The sequence below is a fragment of the Aotus nancymaae genome, unplaced genomic scaffold (genome assembly GCF_030222135.1).
Source record: "Aotus nancymaae isolate 86718 unplaced genomic scaffold, 86718_ANA_hifiasm-v0.15.2.pri h1tg000032l_0, whole genome shotgun sequence".
Classification (NCBI taxonomy): domain Eukaryota; kingdom Metazoa; phylum Chordata; class Mammalia; order Primates; family Aotidae; genus Aotus; species Aotus nancymaae.
In genome coordinates, this window is record NW_026988445.1 from 21,995,697 (window position 1) to 22,014,888 (window position 19,192).

The 19,192-nt window shown below is 41.5% G+C and overlaps 1 protein-coding gene across 5 annotated transcripts in view; it reads left to right on the forward strand.

The window, feature by feature from the left end:
* MTR (5-methyltetrahydrofolate-homocysteine methyltransferase) overlaps positions 1–19,192 on the forward strand; it is a 104,927-nt gene that overhangs the window by 75,187 nt on the left and 10,548 nt on the right. For all 5 annotated transcript variants that reach the window (XM_012459904.3, XM_012459908.3, XM_012459905.3 and 2 more), the window contains 6 exons: positions 4,346–4,413; positions 5,360–5,480; positions 10,306–10,387; positions 14,640–14,738; positions 15,804–15,879; positions 18,732–18,887. In XM_012459904.3, the coding sequence (XP_012315327.2) occupies positions 4,346–4,413; positions 5,360–5,480; positions 10,306–10,387; positions 14,640–14,738; positions 15,804–15,879; positions 18,732–18,887 (602 nt within the window). The remainder of the gene's footprint in view (positions 1–4,345; positions 4,414–5,359; positions 5,481–10,305; positions 10,388–14,639; positions 14,739–15,803; positions 15,880–18,731; positions 18,888–19,192) is intronic.

The following is a 19,192-nucleotide window of genomic DNA, read 5'->3' on the forward strand; positions in this document are numbered from 1 at the left end:
AGGGAAGGAGCGGGAAGGTGGGCAGAATGGTAGCAGGCACAGAGGGCAGGCCTGGATCTGACCCGTACCCTCTTCTCCAACTTCACATACCCTGGGATTCTAGCTGGATCAGGACTCTGGGCCTTCATAGTGCTGGTCTCTGCCTAGACTTCCCTGTTTCCTTCAGCTAATACCCACTTAATTTTTCAAAATTCATTTCAGGCTGGGCGCAGTGGCTCATGCCTGTAATCCCAGGACTTTGGGAGGCTGAGGCGGGCGGATCACGAGGTCAAGAGATCGAAACCATCCTGGCCAACAGGGTGAAACCCCGTCTCTGCTAAAAAATATAAAAATTAGCTGGGCATGGTGGCGCGTGCCTGTAGTAGTCCCAGCTACTTGGGAGGCTGAGGCAGGAGAATTGCTTGAACCCGGGAGGTGGAGATTGCAGTGAACCGAGATCGCGCCACTGCACTCTAGCCTGGTGCCTGGTGACAAAGCAAGACTGTCTCAAACAAACAAAAAAAAATCATTTCAGGCTTCCCCCTAGGATGCTTCTAATTGTCATCCATTTTGGGACTCCCATATATAGTACACTGTAAATGCTTCCATTGTAGTACTTGCCACACCATATTCTAATTCAGAGCTTGCCAACAGTTTCTCAGCACAGATGTGCCAGGAAACCCATTCTCTTTCCTGCTGGAGAGTAGAGCGGGGCCTCCGTCTTAGAATGGTTGCCCAGGGCTGTGAGCAACTTCCTCTGTGCATCCCAGCACCGTAAGTGTTGTTTTCTATGTGTGGAAAAAGTGGGAAGTGCTCCTCTAGTCAGTAGTACATTTGACTGTTTCCCCAGCAAGATGAAAGGCAGGCCAGTAAGCTGGAAATGGAACTTGTCACCCAGGTCCCTGGCTCAGCGTTCTTGGTCGTCTTCTTACCGCATAGATCAGTGGTTGTGATACTCTCCTGCTGATTTCTCCTTCTGGGAGTGGTCTTTAAACACAGACATGTTCTGGGACTCAGCCCTTGGACCTCTTCTCTGTCTTCACTGTCTAGGTTTGTGTTCCTCGAACTATAATGTGCCTTCTTGCCACCTGGGGTTTTGTTAAAAGTCAGATTCTGATTAGGGTGGGTCTGGACTGGAGGCTGTGCACTCCCAACAAGCTCTCAGGTAGTGCTGGTGCTGCTGGGACAGGAGCACATGGGGAGGAGCAAGGCCTAGGGTGGGCTGAAGTCATCTCATTCGTTTTGTGACTTCAGTATCATCTGATATACTGAGAAGTCCCCAGTTGTATCCCCAGTGTGGATCTCTCCCCTAAACTTAGACTTACATGTCCAGTTGACTCCCTGAGACCTCCATTTGGATCTCTAAAGAAATCTCAAATTTAATATTTTGAAAACTGAACTAATTGCCACCATTTTGTGAACACCTCGCAACTCTCCCATTTGAATAAATAGCAACTTCATTTTTCTTGCTACTCAAACCAAAACTTGCTGAGTCATCCTTACTCCTCTCATCGGATAACCCACATGTAACCCATCAGTTCTGCTCTTACAGTATTTCCAGGATCTGACCACTTCTCACTACCTACACCGCTGCTTGTCTAGATTTTTGAAGAAGCCTAACTATTCTCTCTGCTTCTATCCTGGACTTGGTTCAGTCGAAAGTAAATCTGTTAAATGTAAGTCAGATTTCTTACTCCACTGTTGAAACCCTCCAGTGACTTCCCCCCTCACTCAGCAAAACTCAGAGCCCTTGCAGTGGTCTGCAAGGCCCTTGTGTAGTGAATATAATCTGGAAGCTGCCTGGACCCCACCCCTGGCCAGTTAAATCACAACTCTGGAAAATGGAGTCCAGGCTTCTGGTTGTTTGATTTTGGAAAAAGCTCCCCAGGTGGTTCTGATGCAGTCTACCAAGGCTCTGGCCTTTCCTTCCTCCTTTGAATTCATCACCCACAACTTTATCCTTCTCCATATCTGTTCCAGCCAACAATCTCCTTGCTCTTCCTTAAACGTGGCAAGCATGCGTATAACACATTCCTGTGAGAAACACTGCTGAAACAAGAAAAAGTAGTAAGAGCAAGATGATTCTTGCCATATACTGATGAGTTTTAGTTGAATTTTAAAACATATACAATGTTGAAAAAAGAAATCAGCTTTGCCTTTTTGTCTTGAGTTAAAAGCAGTATGCAGTTTTTCCTAGTTTTATATGTGACAGTCTATGCTTAGTCATTGTTTAATAAAAGATCCAGGTACTAGACTTTCTTCAATATGTTAAAAAGGAAAAACGGAGTGTGTGGCACCATCTCGCTCCTGCTGTAACCTGCAGTGGCTCTACATCATTAGCACCTCCAGTGTGTATTTGCTACCGGGTTAGTGCCGACCAAGCTGAATGTACTTATCATTGATTTGAAGTTGTCTTGTTTTTACTGAAGATTCCATATGTCCTAGTTTTTCTTTTATTAACTCTTTTTAAAAAAGTAATATGAGTCCCAGCTAAAAATTCAGTGGTATGAAAGGGCATATAGTGAGAAGCCAGTCCCCTTCCTGCCCCAGTGTTCAGCACCCATTGTAACCAGTCAATGTGTCATGTCGTAGTTCTTAAGCATTCTTCGTTCTTGTTATTTAAACGTTTTTGCCTATTTAATTTTAAGAATTGTTGATGTAATGAAATAAGTAAAAATGCATGCCATAAGTTTTTCAACATCTTTTAACAAAGATTAAATTATCAAAATGACATTAAGGGTACTAACTCTAAAATAATTAATTCTAAAATAGGTAATTCATAGAACATTTTCCAGCATAGCCATTCCTTTTCCTCTGAATTCTAGGAAGCTCTCTCCTCCATGAATTGAAATTTGTCTGGTGCTGTCCTGTTCTCTGAGAGTGTGCTCCAGGCTTCCTCTGCACCCAGGGCCTGCTCTGTCTCTCCTGTGTGCCCATTTAGAGTCAGCTTTTCCTTGAAGTGTTGCCCTCTTGCCTGCAGTGACCTGCTCCCTGAATCATTCTCCCTCTCTTGCCTTAAGTAATCAGGTTTCCCTGACAGCTGTTCATGTGCGGGACCTGACCTCTTTCTGATGATCTTCCGCATTGGCTTCCATGTTGAACAAATATTTATTGAGGAACTTGCCCAGCCCTTTTTATTGGCCTAAATGGATAAGATAATAGATTTTGGTTTGAGATACTGATTCAGATCCTAACTCTGCCTCTAATTAGTTGTATGACTAGACAGATTGCTTAATTTTTCTGAGCCCCTTCTCATTAAAATGAGGCCCATAGTAGTGCTTTCATTATAGAGTTACTAGGAGGATTTAATGAGATCGTTTATGCAGGTTGGGCACTGTTGCTCACGCCTGTAATCCCAGCACTTTGGGAAGCCCAGGTGGGAGGATCACCTGAGCCCAGTAGTTTGAGACCAGCCTGGGCAACATAGGGAAACCCTATCTACAAAAACTTTAAAAATTTTTGTAGATTTAGTGGGGCATGCCTGTGGTCCCAGCTACTCTGGAGGCTGAGGTAGGAGGTTGAGGCTGCAGTGAGCTGTAATCATGCTGCTGAACTCTAGCCTGGGTGACAGAGTGAGACCCTGCCTCAAAAACAATAGAGATTGCTTATGTGAAAAGCTTAGCACAGTGTCTTTCAAAAGATGAATGGATAAGCAAAACGTGGTATCTCCATACAGTCGAATATTTTTCAGCCTTAAAAAAGACTGAACTTCTTACATGCCTCAAAACATGGTTGAACTTTGAAGGTGTGTGCTAATGATGTCAGCCAAACACAAAAGGATGAATACTGTATTGTTCTACTTATATGAAATATCTAGATTAGGTAAATTCATAGAGAAAGAAAGTAGAATAGAGGTTACCAGGGAATGGAGTGGAGAGGGTGGGAGAGAAGAAGGGGTAGTTATTGCTAAATGGTGACAATGTTTCTGCTTTGGGTGATAAAATAGTTTCAGACCTTAATAGTGGTGATGGTTGCACGACAGTGTACCTGAAATGAATGCTACTGGATTGTACATTGAAAATGGTTAAAATGGAAAAGTGTATACTATATATATTTTACCACAGTTTAAAAAAAATAACATACCAGAAACCACTGAATTGCACACATGAAATGGGTGAAATGTATGGTATGTGAATGATGTCTCAGTGAAGCTGTTTAAAAGCAATCGTAGCATGGTGCCTGGCATATACATAGTAAGTACTGAATAAATGATAGTTGTGGTGGTAATCGTCAATATTTAGTGAGCATTTCAACTTGATTCTTGTTTACATTAGAGCAGTATTTAATGGTTGAAATAAAAATGTTCATTTCAGTTTTGTCTCTAATGGGCTCATTAATTTTCTCATATCTCATTTCTGTGCCTCAGAGTTATTGATTTAGGAGTCATGACTCCATGTGATAAGATACTGAAAGCTGCTCTTGACCACAAAGCAGGTACTGTGCAACTGTACTTCGGGAATTTCTCTAAATGTCATATCCCCAGGTGTCTGTCATTTCCCCAGGTGTCTGTCAGTGAATAGTGATGCCCTGTGAGGGATCTGTGGGACATACAGACAGTCAAGTGCCAGCTCCTACATGGGGTTGCTTTTGTTGCCATTCCTAATGGGGGTTGAGAGAGGTGAGTGAGTAACCATGGAACCGAGTGCTGGAGATGGGGACAGACCTTCTTATAGGAGAACAGTTGTATTAGATTTTTTTCTCTGTGTGTAGTCATTTTTGTATTTCTTCTTAACACTGTGATATATTCAAGTCTGGGAAATCATGAGCTAAAGATATCTTCTACTGCATGGCTTCCTAAAACTGTGACAAGTAATTATTACAACCTTAAGTTGATTTCTTATTTACTACCAAAAAAACTATGGCAAGTAATTATTGCAACCTTAAGTTATAAATCTTATTTACTACCAGAAGCAAACAATAAATTGAAATTCCCCAGTTAGAAAAGATATCTTAGAATTAGAAATTGGGGATAGGCACAGTGGCTCATACCTGTAATCCTGGGAGGCTGAGGCAGGCAGATCATTTGAGGTCAGGAATTTGAGACCAGCCTGGCCAACATGGTGAAACCCCAGCTCTACTAAAAATACAAAAATTAGCCAAGCTTGGTGGTGGGCATCTGTAATCCCAGCTACTCAGGAGACTGAGGCAGGAGAATTGCTTGACCCCAGGTGGCAGAGGTTGCAGTGAGCTGAGATCGCGCCACTGCACTCCAGCCTGAGCAACAAAATGGACTCCATCTAAAAAAAAAAAAAAAAGAATTGGAATTGGGAATTCATGTTAAGTCTTTTGGTCTTTATTATAAAAATGGATCTTCATTTTTCTCCTTTTTCTTTTATTCTCCTCACTGTCCTTTTTTTTTTTTTTTTTTTTTTTTAAATAGATATAATTGGCCTGTCAGGACTTATCACTCCTTCCCTGGATGAAATGATTTTTGTTGCCAAGGAAATGGAGAGATTAGCTATAAAGATTCCATTGTTGATTGGAGGAGCAACCACTTCAAGGTAAGTTATACTAATGAGCTTTGTGCTCACTTCAAATTCTCTTAAATGCCAGTGTTTAAAAACAATGGTAAACCTGTTTTGTTTTGGATTTTCCCTTATGTTTAGTACATTGACTTTTTGTTATATAAACACAAAAATTTTCTGGTCTTCACTTGGGCAAGAGCCAGAATACTTACAGAGCATGCTATAGAAAACTTTTTAATAATTCCTATTCTTTGCTTTTTCTTGGATTTCATTGGCATGCAATAATCTTTTTCTTAATGCTCTCACTTCTGATTCAGTTCCTGAGAATTCTCATGAACTCTTCTCTTGAAATCAAACTGAGTGGAGAAGCTGTGTTTTTGGCACAAAGTCATTACTTGAACTTTTGCCCACTGTTTCTTGAAGCAGGTGTCTGGTTGAATAATTACAGGTTCCTTTGAAGGAACTGTAGCCTTGTAGTAGTTTGGAGACAGAAAACCCATCTAGCAAGAATGAACTAATGATCACTTCGTAGAGTTTCTGAAAGGGGAGCTTTTTGGGAACCTTTGGGTTAGCAGCATTAAGAGGTACAAAATGTAAAGATGAGAAAGTTCAAATTTGTTCACATGATAATTATTCAGTTTACCAGATTTTTCCTGGGATCCTGATCATAGCGAAGTGTGGTGAGTGGTACCCTAACTGTGGGTACTAGACTTTTTATGCCACGACAGTTCACTTTCTCAGGAGCATTATCATGCTGGAACATTGAACTTAATGGTCCCATAGCATCTAGTTTATTTTTCTGATGCAGAAATGCAATTTAGGTATACCAGAGTTCCTTTTGCACTAGAAACAACTGTACATTAAGCCAATTTGTATAGGGTGGTTCAGAGGAACAGACTCAATAGGGTATGTTTATATATAGAGAGAAAGAGATTTATTTTAAAGAATTAACTCCTGTGATTATGGAAGCTGGCAAGTCTGAAATCTGCAATCCAGAGACACAGGTAAGAGTCGATTTCTTGAGTCTAAAGACGGGCTGAAGGTAGAATTTCTTCTTCCTTTTAGGGATGGGGAGTGGGCAAGGGACCTTAGTCTTGTCTCTTAAAGGCCTTCAATTGATTGGACAAGGTCCACCTACATTGTGGATGATAATCTGCTTTATTCTAAGTCTACTGATTAAAATGTTAATCACATCTAAAAAAAATATTTTCACAGTAACATTTAGATTGTGGTTAGCCAAAAACTGTATACCATGGCCTAGCCAAGTTTATACATGAAATTAATTAACCATCATACTATTTAAAATTTGAATGGATCATCTTCATAAGTAGAAACAGTATTATGTGTCTTTTATCCATTAGCTTGTTCTTCATACTTAAAGGATTCAATAGTTTGATTATCATTGCTAACATTAGAAACCAGGGTTGGTTTTTCCACAAAGGACTTATGTACTAGAAATATGGCAGAGTTGGTCTCAAGGGATATGGCCAACCGTTAATAATGGTTTTGATGATTGTGGTCTTGGGTAATTGATGACAAGTTTAGTGAAGAGAATGGTAAGAGGACCTATGGATTGTTGTCAGAATTACAGACTTTTTAATATCAATTGTAAAGTAGAATAAATAAATATTTGAATGAGCAAAATTAAAATACATTATGAGTTATGTAAATATGATGCTGGCTTCAAAATAAGAACCTTTTTATATGGTGGGATGCTACACTCAGAAATTTGCTACTTGTGCAAATTGGAACTTTACCTCATAGTCCATTTTATCATTTCCATGTAAGACCTACCAGATTAAAGAAAAAAAACATTGAGAAGCAACACGGCTAGCCTCTCGAGATGCATTATTGGCAGTATTACCTTGTTAATGATTTTTAGCAGTTATAGCCTGGTATATCAAATTAGAATTGATAAGATAGGACATCACCAACATCTCTTCAGTTACTGCAAAATACCTATTCTCATTGTCTGGGAAACTGTGAATGTGTTTGGCCTAAAGGTAGAAGCTGGGTCCCCTGACCTCCTAAGGTTTCTTTCAACTCTCCAGTGTTTTGCTTCTCTATGAGCTCTGCCTCTTCTGGTTCTCTTTTTGTCTATGCCTGTTGCAGTTTGTGGGAAATTGCTTGGAAAATAAGAGCTAGTAGGTAGCTCTGCTTCCGGGAACTAATTCCCTTCTACACTGTGGTGCTGGAACAGTCTTTGGAAAAGATTCTCATGCAACCTCCAGGAACTTCAGTGTAGAATTCCCCAGTTCTGACTCCATTCTAATTAGTGACAGTGGATGAGGTCTGAGACCTGAAGTCTTGCTTTATCAGGCTCTCTTATTTAAGTAAGTGCTTTTACAGAAGTTTAGCAGTCATACACAAAAGTACACGAATCATATAGATGTACAACTTGACAAGTTTTTACAAAAGGGAACCCACCCATGTAACCACCTCCAGATCAAGAAATAGAACACTAATGGCACCCTAGGAACCTCACCAGGTTCCCCCACCCAGTCATCCTTTCCAACAAAAGTAACCACTGTTCCTTCTTCTGTCACCATAGGTTGGTTTTGCCTGCATTTCAACTTTATATAAATGGAGTCATATTGTATATATTCTCCTGTGTCTGACTTCTTTTGCCCCACATCATGTCTCTGAGGTCCAGCTTTGTTACAATAGTTGTTTGGGGTTTTTTGTTTTTTTTTTTTTTTTTTTAAATGTAGTATTCCATTGTATAGTGTGCTGTGACTTATTTACTCTTGCTACTGTTAGTGGACATTTGGGGTTTTCCACTTTAGGGCTATTAAAAACAATGCTGCTATGAACATTTACTCTTATGAATTTTGGTGCACATGTATGTGTATTTCTGCTTGGAAGCAGAATTGCCAGACCATATGGTATGCCTGTGATCATCCTCATTAGCTATTGCCACGAAGTTTTCCAAAGTCACTGTACTAGTTTACACTCCCACCAGCCGTTTTGAAAGTTCCAGTTACTCCACATCCTTTGCAGTTGTATCCGTTGTCATGGTGTGGGAATACCTTGCTGTTGTTTCCATTTGCATTTCTCTGCTAATCAATGATATTGAGCACCTTTTCATTTGTATATTGACCATTTAGATATGCTTTTTAAGTCTTTTTTAAAAATTGGGTATTCTGCCTTATTGTTACTGGTTTGTACACATTCTTTAATTTATAGCATATACAAGCCCTCCTTTATCAGAAATATATATATTCAAAAAAGTAGATTTTTTTCAATCTGGCCTGCCTTTTGCTGTCTTAGTGCTGTCTTTGGATAATGAAAGTTCTAAATTTATAAAGTGTGATTTATCAGTCTCTTCATATATGGTTAATGCCTCTTGCATCTGAATAAGTAAATTATTTCCTAGGAGAGCCACCTTTTCTAGGAAGCATTGAGGAGTTGGAGTGTCTCAGAAGCCCATCTAAGAGCCCTTACTATTATTTCGTACAAACCAGTGGAGGACTTAGCAGTAGCTTATTAGCTCAGGATTTCCACATTTTCATGAAAACATTGCTGAGGGGAAATAAACCTATGGCTTTCCCAGACATCGGTGACTTACAGTAGCTTGAGTAGAACTAGACCTGTACCCCCAAGACACTCAAAATGAAGGTTAAGGCTGTCAGGTGCAGGAGTGTCCAATCTTTTGGTTTCCTTGGGCCACACTGGAAGAAGAATTGTTTCGGGCCACACATAAAATACGCTAACACTAAGGATGGCTAATGAACTAAAAAAAAAATTGCAAAAAAATCTCATAATGTTTTAAGAAAGTTTACGAATTTGTGTTGGGCCGCTTTGTGTTGGGCTACATGTTGGACAAGCTTGCTCTAGTGGATGAATCGATATTTGGAGAAATGGAAAGAGTTATATAGAGTTGAGGTTAAGTATGGGTGGAAATATGCTTTGAGTGTCCTTATTTAACCCGTAGCTATGAGAGAATAGAAAATTGGATATTCTTCTGTCTGTAATATAGATGGTTTTGGTTTTACAAACTAGAAAAAACTTTAATGGAAATCTGGTCCTTTAGCTGCAGAACTTTTCAAGGGCCTGAGTTCTGGCAGTCATCTTTGAATTTTTAACTGATTTATAGCCAACAACTGCAAAATATCTTTTTTTTTTTAAATACTTGGAGAATTCAACAGAAAGTCACATTACTCAAAGGTAGTTTTCTTAGTTAAGAATGAAAGGGTGTTTCTTCCTAATACCAACATTTGCAAGTTTGGCAGTAGGGATTTGGGGCTGAGCCCGTCTTAAATATTAAAAATGAAAGATTTTTCTTTCTTTTGCCTCTCTGTATCATTTTGTGTTGAATTTCAGGTTTGGGGTTCCATAATGCGAGTACAAGGTGGGATTGGGGCCAAGGAGTGTTGATGTCTCCCATGAATAGGGGAGCAGCTGCTAGACAGCCATGTCCTGTGTCCTCTACCTCGTTCCCAGTTCCTTAGGGGCCCTGGCTGCTATCCCAGCCCAATTGGAGGAGGGAACTCAACTTGACCTTGATGACAGCTGTGTGATTTCCTGGGACTGGTTACCTCCTTTAGGTCGCACAGGCTGCTAATGAGCGCCAGGTCATGCACAGGCTCCAGTCCCTTGTTGATGGAGCAAAGGACAAAGTCTTTCTCATTTTGCCACAGACTTCTGCAGAGCCTGGGCCAGGTTTCCCATCTTAGGGTAGGGAAAAAGTCATTCGTGTTTTACAAGGGAAATTTGAAGTTCAATATCTGTAGGTAAGCAACTTGAAATCTTTCTCTGGAAAGCACTGTAGAAATACCTTATCTCTAATGGCTCTGAACAAGAGTTGTGTAGGAACTGTCAGTGCTGATGGATATGTTTTCTTTCTGACCCCTCTTTTTAGAACCCACACAGCAGTTAAAATAGCTCCAAGATACAGTGCGCCTGTAATCCATGTGCTGGACGCGTCCAAGAGTGTGGTGGTGGTAAGTGGGTGACCTCACATTTTGTTCCAGATGTGTTGTAAAGAGAGTAAGGGTGTAACTTAAGATCTATTTCTCTTTATTCATTTCTACTCAATAAAGCTCAGAGAGTAGCGTCTACAGTGACTGCCTTGCTGGAAGGAGGTCCAGGTGACCATGTCTTGTACTTTCCAAGACAGTTAGAACTGAGCAGCAGACAAGTAGACGACCGGGCACCAAGAAACCTTTGACCTGGACACTAACCAAAGATTTCACCTACTCACAAACATGAATAGATATTTACTTGACTGTGTAAAAGGAATGTTGGATTTTTAAATGACCTTTCTCCAGATAGAAAAACAAACTTGAAAGTGTCCTAGTTGACCCTACCCAAAGACAGAAAAACATCCGCTAGATATTTAAAACCCAGAACAATTGTTCTGTTTTTCAGTGAACATCATAAACAATTCACCCACGTGTCTTTCCCTGCTTTTATCCTTCAGTGAAGCCTAACATTCTATCTTGTTATAGATTTCATTGTTTTCACTGAATAATGGGATATAACAGCTGGGGGGCACACAGTGGGCACACTAGAGACAGTGTGGTCCAGTGGTTTCCAAATTGATTTCAGCCACAGAATCTTTGTCTGTTAAGTGATGTCTTATCTGGAAACTCAATGTGGCAGAATTTCCAGGTAAGACATCACTTAACAGACAAGGCAGAGAACAGTCAAGCTGCCCTTTCCATTCTTCATCCCACACCTCTTATTCATCGGAAGAGCACGGTTTGAGAACCACAGATCTAGTTCAACTTTTCTTCAGGCGAGGAAGGTTACTGAAGTGGCCTGGTGATCTGTGGGACTTCCAGTGATGTCACATGACCTGGACTAGGGTGGCCACATTTCCTGAGCTATCTTCCAAAGAAATTATTTCAGATCTGTGCATTTATTTACATGAAAGTTACATAATAATAGCTAACATTATTGAAAATGTATAGTGTGCCAGGTACTGAGCTAAGTGTTTTACGTGGATTATTTTATTTTATCCTCAGGATAACCTCACAAGGTAGATATTTTTATTGTCCCCAGTGTAGAGATCAGGAAACAGAGGAATAAAGAGATTAATAACTCTGCTGAGACCACACATCTGTCAAGTGGCAGGTGTGGGATTTGAATGCAGGTTATCTTACTCTATGTTAAATTGAACTTGTTTAACAATTCTCCTTTATTAAAAAGGATAAAATTAACTCAGACTGGAATCATAAAATTGTAATTGTTTATTTGCCACCGATGTAGACAAATATGCAAATAAGCTGCATTTTTACAACTCAACTTTAAAACAATTTTTGTTTCTTATTCTTAGATTGTGCTTTATAGGAGCTTATATCAGGGCCATGGTTGAGTGCAGTGGGCCTCTTCTTAACACTTGGCATTATTTTCAAACACTGATGCATAGCCCTGAACAGTTTCCATTCAGAGGCAAGACTTTTGGACCCGTTTAGGTGCATGGTGCTAGACTTTTCTCTACAGGTAGAGGAAAGAATTAGCCCCCTTGAGTCCATGTTTGGAGGACAAGCTCCTTCACCATCTTTTTTTTTTTTTTTTTGAGATGAGCGTTGCTCTGTTGCCCAGGCTGGAGTGCAGTGGCGTGATCTCGGCTCACTGCAACCTCCGCCTCCCAGTTCAAGCAATCCTCCTGCCTCAGCCTCTTGAGTAGCTGGGATTACAGGTGTGTGCCACCACACCCGGCTAATTTTTTCATCATGTAGGCCAGGCTGGCCTCAAACTCCTAACTTCAAGTGATCCATCCGCTTGGGCCTCCCAGAGTGCTGGGATTACAGGCATAAGCCACCGTGCCCAGCCCTCCTTCACCATCTTGAAGAGCTAGAATAGTGGGGACCTTGCTGAAAGCCAGGTAGAGAGTGAGGAACAGGTGTTGGTGTTCTTTACAGTTTAGTCCAGCCACGCAGCCAGCAGCTCCAGTCAGCTCCTCCATGTACAAAGAAACAACCACGTTCTGAAAGTACTCAAACATAAGTCAGATGATAAATCATGTGAGTAACTGCTAGTGACACTTCAGGAGCCAGTGGTATAATTTGTTTGAGTTGGTTGTGGGCTCATTGGCTCAGGCTCTTTTGATCTAACTGAAATGAACATGGAACAGGATCACATTTTATGAACGGTCTTATGTATTTGTAAGAGTCCACAAATACTTAATGGTTAGAGATTTAGATCCAAGGATTCTCCCTTCCTTTCTTTTCTCTTCTTTAGTAGAAAATGAGCTGCCAATATTTTATTCTTTTTAAATTATAAAATATCTTTTCAATTTATTCCCTCTCACTGTGTGGCTGTTGCCATGAAGTACAATTTTTAAAAATGAAGGAAAATATAAACTGTGATATGTCCCAGTGGTTGGCATGAAAACATATGATAGTTTTGATTTTTTTGGTGGAAGGATCACGTAAGTTAGCCCACATACGTTAACCATGAACTTGTTTCCATCAAGTAAGTCTGACTGGGCAGGAAGGGGCCTGCCACTGCGGCTCTGGGACCAACGGGCTCCATGGGGCTGTGGAAGGGGCTAGCAAACTGCATTGGTATGTTCTGTCTACCCAGTAGCACCAACACTAGGGGGTTTGTAGATTCTCTGAATGTCAAGGACATCTGGTTTTGCTTTCTCAGAGTGTATAATCTAGCAAAATATAAGAAGGTTTTAAGACATTGGTTACATGTACTACAGGATTTCAGAGTAGGCATTCCCTTCTTGTTTCATTGGGCTGTGCTGGGTTTCCTAGACAAGGACTCCATTGAGGTGAGTTTAATGTAAGGCTGGGAAATACTCTGTTGTGTGAACACCATTTGGAAGCCTCTTTTTGGCCTGCCACAATGGCCTTTTCTGATTGTATTCCTGAATGAGGTGATGTTGTTTCATACTAACTCATAGGTGATTAGATTGTTATTAGAGATACTTAGAAAACCCATGTGGAGTTAATAGACTTTTAAAGCTGGTTTTAGCCATCATTCAGTCTAACTTCCTCAAGTTCAGATGAAGATACTGAACTTTCTTACCTTTTTGTGTGTTAGATAATCCTGCTGCGGAGTGCAGGGAGGGGCAGTGCTATGTTTATTTTTTAACTGATGTGATCAATAGTTGCCATTTCTTCTTTCTACATAATATCATTATGTGCTTTGATGGTAGCTATTCTACTATCAATGTGATAATCATAGTAACGAATAATATTTAGCTGAACCTAGTTTTACAATTTAATGAGTAGACTCACATTTTCTCAGATTATTGGTTTCCTCTCCAATTTTAACAGAAACATACAGTGGACTATAAAGATTAGCCTCATTCCCTCAGCAGACAGTGAGATGCACCTCCAGACACTGGGCTAGGCATCAGGGGCATGAAGGTAGTTGATGTGTGATTGCAGCTCTCATAGGCCTTTCTAGTAAGGGAAGTAGATACATAAATTGATACTAAAAGGCTGTGGAAAATAGATGAACAGAATATCTTTGAAACACTGAGTTGGGGGTTACCTAACCCAGAGGGTTCCCAAGACCACCTTCCAGTTCAAAGATTGCTAGAAGGACACAGAAAACCCAGAAACACTGTTATGCTCATGACCATGGTTTATTATTATGAAAGGATATAGGTTAAAATCTGGGAAGGCCAAAGGCACAAAGGATGGAATGCAGGCGAGACCAGGTACAAGCTTTCAGGTGTCATCTCTCTACAGAGTAATCCGGATGGTGCTTAATTCTTCCACTAGTGATATGTGACAACATGTAAGGAGCCTTGCCAACCCAGAAGCTTACCTGAGCCTTCATGTCCTGGGTGTGGGGGTTGGTCACATAGGCCCAGAATGCCCATGTGACTAGTCTTAATGTCTCAGTCTTCAGTCCCTGCAGAGGTCAAGTAGAAGCATGAGCTGAGGCCCCCCTCCATAAATCAGACTGAGCATAAACCATCTAACGTGGCCCAGGGTGCCAGTATATAGTGACTCTCTTATCAGGCAGGCTATCCCAAGGGTTTAGAGGTTGTCTTTCAGAAAACAGTCAAGGACCGGTCCTTTCTTTGGCTTGTGCAGTGATTGAACATCCCAAGCCCACTGAGTTTACCCTTTCCTGCACACCAGACAGGAATTAGCACAGTTGGTGAAGGGAGAGAAATGAAGTCAAGGAAGCCGCCTTCCTGAATGAGGTGTCACCAGAGTTTACCATTAGTGCACCAATTTTATCATCTTTTGCTGATCTATGGTTATCTTGCATTTTCAGTGTTCTCAACTGTTAGATGAAAATCTAAAGGATGAATACTTTGAGGAAATCATGGAAGAATATGAAGATATTAGACAGGACCATTATGAGTCTCTCAAGGTAAGTAGTAGAAACAGATCTTTGCTTGTTTTTAATGTGACTAGTTTTTATGATCCTAGTTTTTAATGTGACTTTTAAAAATGGTTTTGAGAAGAGTAAAAGGCTTGGGATCATTTTAGAGAATTTCTATCTTCTAGTTCAAATCAGAGTCTTCAGTGTCTAAGTTCCCAAATAATTTTTGGTTATATTAAAATGAATTTTATTTATTGAGCCAAACACTTATTGGGTACCCAGTAGGTGTTAGGGGCTGTGCTAGATATGAGAGCTATGATAATGAATAAAACATGAGTTCATACTCAGCAGGAAAACAGGCACTGAAACAGCGTACTGCAGTGACTCCCACAGATCCCCATTCTTGAGGAGCTAAATGGAAGAAAATGGAGACATGAGGCAGGACCAGTGTAAGCCTCTTTCCCTGACTGCCCAACACTGACTGTGCAGAATGTTGTTTGTAGAACTGTCCCTCTCTTGATAAGCTTCAGGGAATCTATGGAGAACAGCCATAATTGTGCCTTAGAAGTCACTGAAATGTTTGTTTCTGGTTATCTGCCTTCTGGGCTTTGTGAGAGCATTTTGGGAGTTGCTAGGCAAGTGAAGTGAGATCAACAGCATGAAGAAAACATGCTGTTTTGCTTCTGAGGTGCCAGCTAGGCCAAGGTACAGTGGTTGGCTTTTTTCTCTCCTAAGGTTTGCCCACAGTGGACAGTGTCTTTAATTCTACCTTCTGGTCCTCAGGGTCAGCCAGGGAAGGCCAGTTAACAGCTGGCCTCAGGTGTTCTAACAGTGCAGGGAGGACACCTCCCTAGTACCTGAGGTTCAGGCTGCAGAGCCAGGCTTGCACTCACATATCAATAGTTAATGATGCTTCTTGAGTCTTCACTGTCTGTTGTTCTGGTGCCAATGCGAAACCGACTGGACAGAAAAGGAAGAGCTTTTTAGGATAAGGATTCTCATGAATAAAAGCATTTGCTTTCTTGCAAAGCTTACATACTGGCCTTCTTGGACATGTTTTCATAGTAACTGTGGAAAAGCTAAAGTCTCTAATTTTTCTTTGTTTTTTAACAGGACAGGAGATACTTACCCTTAAGTCAAGCCAGAAAAAGTGGTTTCCGAATGGATTGGCTGTCTGAACCTCACCCAGGTCTGTTTGGCTATGGAGTAGAGAAAGACTGTATGTGGTAATTCTAGTGTGCTGAGGAAATAATGCATTTACTTGGCTGTAAAATCAAATCAGCTAACAACTCTCAACTGTGTCAATGATGATGTCTGGAAAGAACGGGAGGCGATACCATTTATGGAGCAGGTGTTGTGTGCCGGACACTGTCCTGGATGGACTTCCAGCAGCTCTCGGAGTCCTTCAGACAACTCCTTAATGGACATAGGAATTATCCCCATTTTAATTTGAAGAAACTGAGTTTTGGGTAGAAACCTGAAAGGTTACTAGGAATCTCTCTGGGATTTGTCTTCTAAAGCCACGCTCTTTCCTCTGTGCCATGCTCGAGTGGGCCCCCATCTCCTTGAAGGAAGTTCTGTGGAGACCTGCCTGGGTGGTACTGTCACCTGAGGTGGCCTGGGTCTCTGACAGGCCCAAGGGCAGACGTGAAATGTCTAAAATCGGAAGCGCCTTTGCATTCACACGTCTTTAAAACACTGCAGCAAAGCAGGATCCTCTATTTCTTGCTTTCTCTCTTGTCCTCTCTCTGGATGTTTCTCTTTCTATTTCTTTTATTTGGTTTCTTCCTTTTTTAAATTTCTAGCTATCTTTCTTGCCTCACATAGGTATTCACAAAGGAATAAAATGTGTAAGATGTTTTGACAGGCGCGGAGAGGCGTGAGACACAAATGCAAAACCAAGACAGAGTGAACAGGGGTTATATTAATTGAATCCTTATTTCCAAGATAATGTCTCAAATCAGCTTTCATTGCTCACGACATCTGTGTTCTACACATGCTTGGCAGAGTTGAGAGGATTAAATTGGAAATGTAGGTGTGCTTGGTTCTAATTTCATCCCTGCTGAGTTCAGCGTGGTTTAGTGGAAAGAGTGCCATATTGGGAGCCGGGAGGCCGGGGTTCTCATCCCAACGTGGCTCCTGGCTCTGACTCACGGAGTGACCTTGAGCAGCTTGCTTCCATGTTTGACAGTTTCTACCATGTAAAAAAAAGGAGGTACTTTTTGGAAATGTTGCGAGGGTAAAATAGTACTTGAAAACCTTTGAAAAAATATAAATTGCTATGTAGTTCAAACTATGATTATTTGCTCTGTATCTTTCCCGGTGAAATTGGAATAATAACACAAGGGCAAGTCTGGATCAAATCAGACATCCAAAACATATTTTGCTGGAAATAGGCCTCCAAAGGCCCACAGGACCTGGCAGTGGTTGGGACCGTTTTTGAGTGACCGCTTTAACCTCTGGCATGGGGCTACTGCAGGGCCTGTCCTGCTGCCCGAGGGCCATGGGGCCCTGAGGCCTGGCCCTCTGAAATATACCTGAGGACAGCCAGTCCTAACGTAATTGCAGGAAGTCGATAGGGGGTAAAGGAGGGTCTTCGTTTAAGGCCCTGATGGTAAAACCTCAAACATTTCTTAAACTCTGGGAGACGAGCTTGGTCAAGAGAGAGTCCCTCAGTGGCTCTGCAGCAGCACGTGCTCTCTGCCTTCCCAGGAGAGAGGACACTTGAATCAAGGGTCTATCTGTAGATTACTTTCAGTGTTTCTACTAAGGGGACTATAAAGACTTTTGTACCAACAAACCAACATAATAGGATATTTCCAAAGAGGAGATTGTCCCGTGTAGTAGAAGGATGATGAGGAAGAAATGGGAAAGGGCTACTGTGAACAAGTATGAAAAGGTGGAGATTTCCAGGCAGAGTAAGAAGCTACTCATATTTTTCCTGTGCTCTCACCTCCCATTTTTACTGTCAAATGAGAGAAAAATACTCTAGAAGCTTCTGTGTTCTCCCAGAGCCCCTGAGATTGGTAGAATAGGAAGTTCTCTGATGCCTGGTTACAAATCAGGAAGTAGAGAGACAGGAAGGCTCAGATATGGCAATGGGGCCAACACCTTAGACTCCAGCCTGACCCTGCCACGTCAGACCAGAGTCCTAGGTGCGGACCGCACTACAGGCTGGAGGGCAGCGGCAGTGCTGCTCTGCCTGCCCCAGAGAGTCCAGCAGCACCATCTGTCTCTGAAGTCTTCGCCATTATTTAAATTATGATGCATTTTAGCCTCACCAGGAGGTATAAAGAACAAGTATTAAACATCCCTGCATACCCACTAGCCAGCTTAAGACATAACCTACCACCTGATTTTTAAAAAACAAAACAAAGCAGAGTCAACAGAGGTTAGATTAATTGAATCCATATTTCCAAGGTAATATCTCACATCAGGCAGGTTTCATTGACCACATCTGTGTTGCACCTGTGCTCAGAGTTGAGGATTGTGTATTGAGGAATATGTATCAGAAGTCCCACGTGTGTCCCTTCCTCCCCTGCAGAAATCACTGCAGTCTTGAATTTGGGACTTCATTTTCCTGTACTTTGGGCATATGTATCAGTAGGCAATGTAGATTATTGTTTCTGGTCTTGAAACTCGAGATAAGTAGCTTACTCTCTATGCCTTTCTGCAGTGTTCTTCATGTTCACCTTGTCTTCATCTGTACAACTGGGGATTAACCTATCTGTCTTTCCTTCTTGGGCAGCGGGGGGGGCGGGGGGGCGGGGGGCGGGCGAGGAATAGAAGGGTTGAGGGAACAGTTTCCAAGGGTGGTGTAGTCAGTCAGCTGCATGTGAAGAATAGTTTTATTTAAGACTCAGCGCGGAATTACTCCGTCTCCACGATAATTTAAAGTTCCCCTCTTTGTAAAACAACTCCTACGGGTGACAGGAGGGAGGCAGAGCGTGGGAGCTGGCAGAGCACTGAGGAGCTGGCAGGGCGGCCTCCATCAGGCGGGGTGCCAGCATCAGCACTGACAGCCGTACTTCTTTCCTCTAGTGAAGCCCACCTTTACTGGGACCCAGGTCTTTGAAGACTATGACCTGCAGAAGCTGGTGGACTACATTGACTGGAAGCCTTTCTTTGATGTCTGGCAGCTCCGGGGCAAGTACCCGAATCGAGGCTTTCCCAAGATATTTAACGACAAAACAGTAGGTTAGTGCAGTAAGTCCTTCCTTTCTGCCTCTGATATTCAAGATGTAGGATTGTGACTTTGAAGACAAGAATTGGTGAGGAGCAGTGAATTTGGATTGTGCAGATAATAGCTGCTTTCATATTGCTCACCTGCCCAACTTTTTAATGGTTTTCAAACTGATAGATTGGTCCTTATCATATCAACTAAATTTGGTATCTACTTTATTCTTTTAATAAATGTTTATTGACATCAGTTACATGCTAGGCACTAGGGATAAATGGAAGACGATATAATCCCTGCCGTCTGGTACTGACTAGCTGGCACA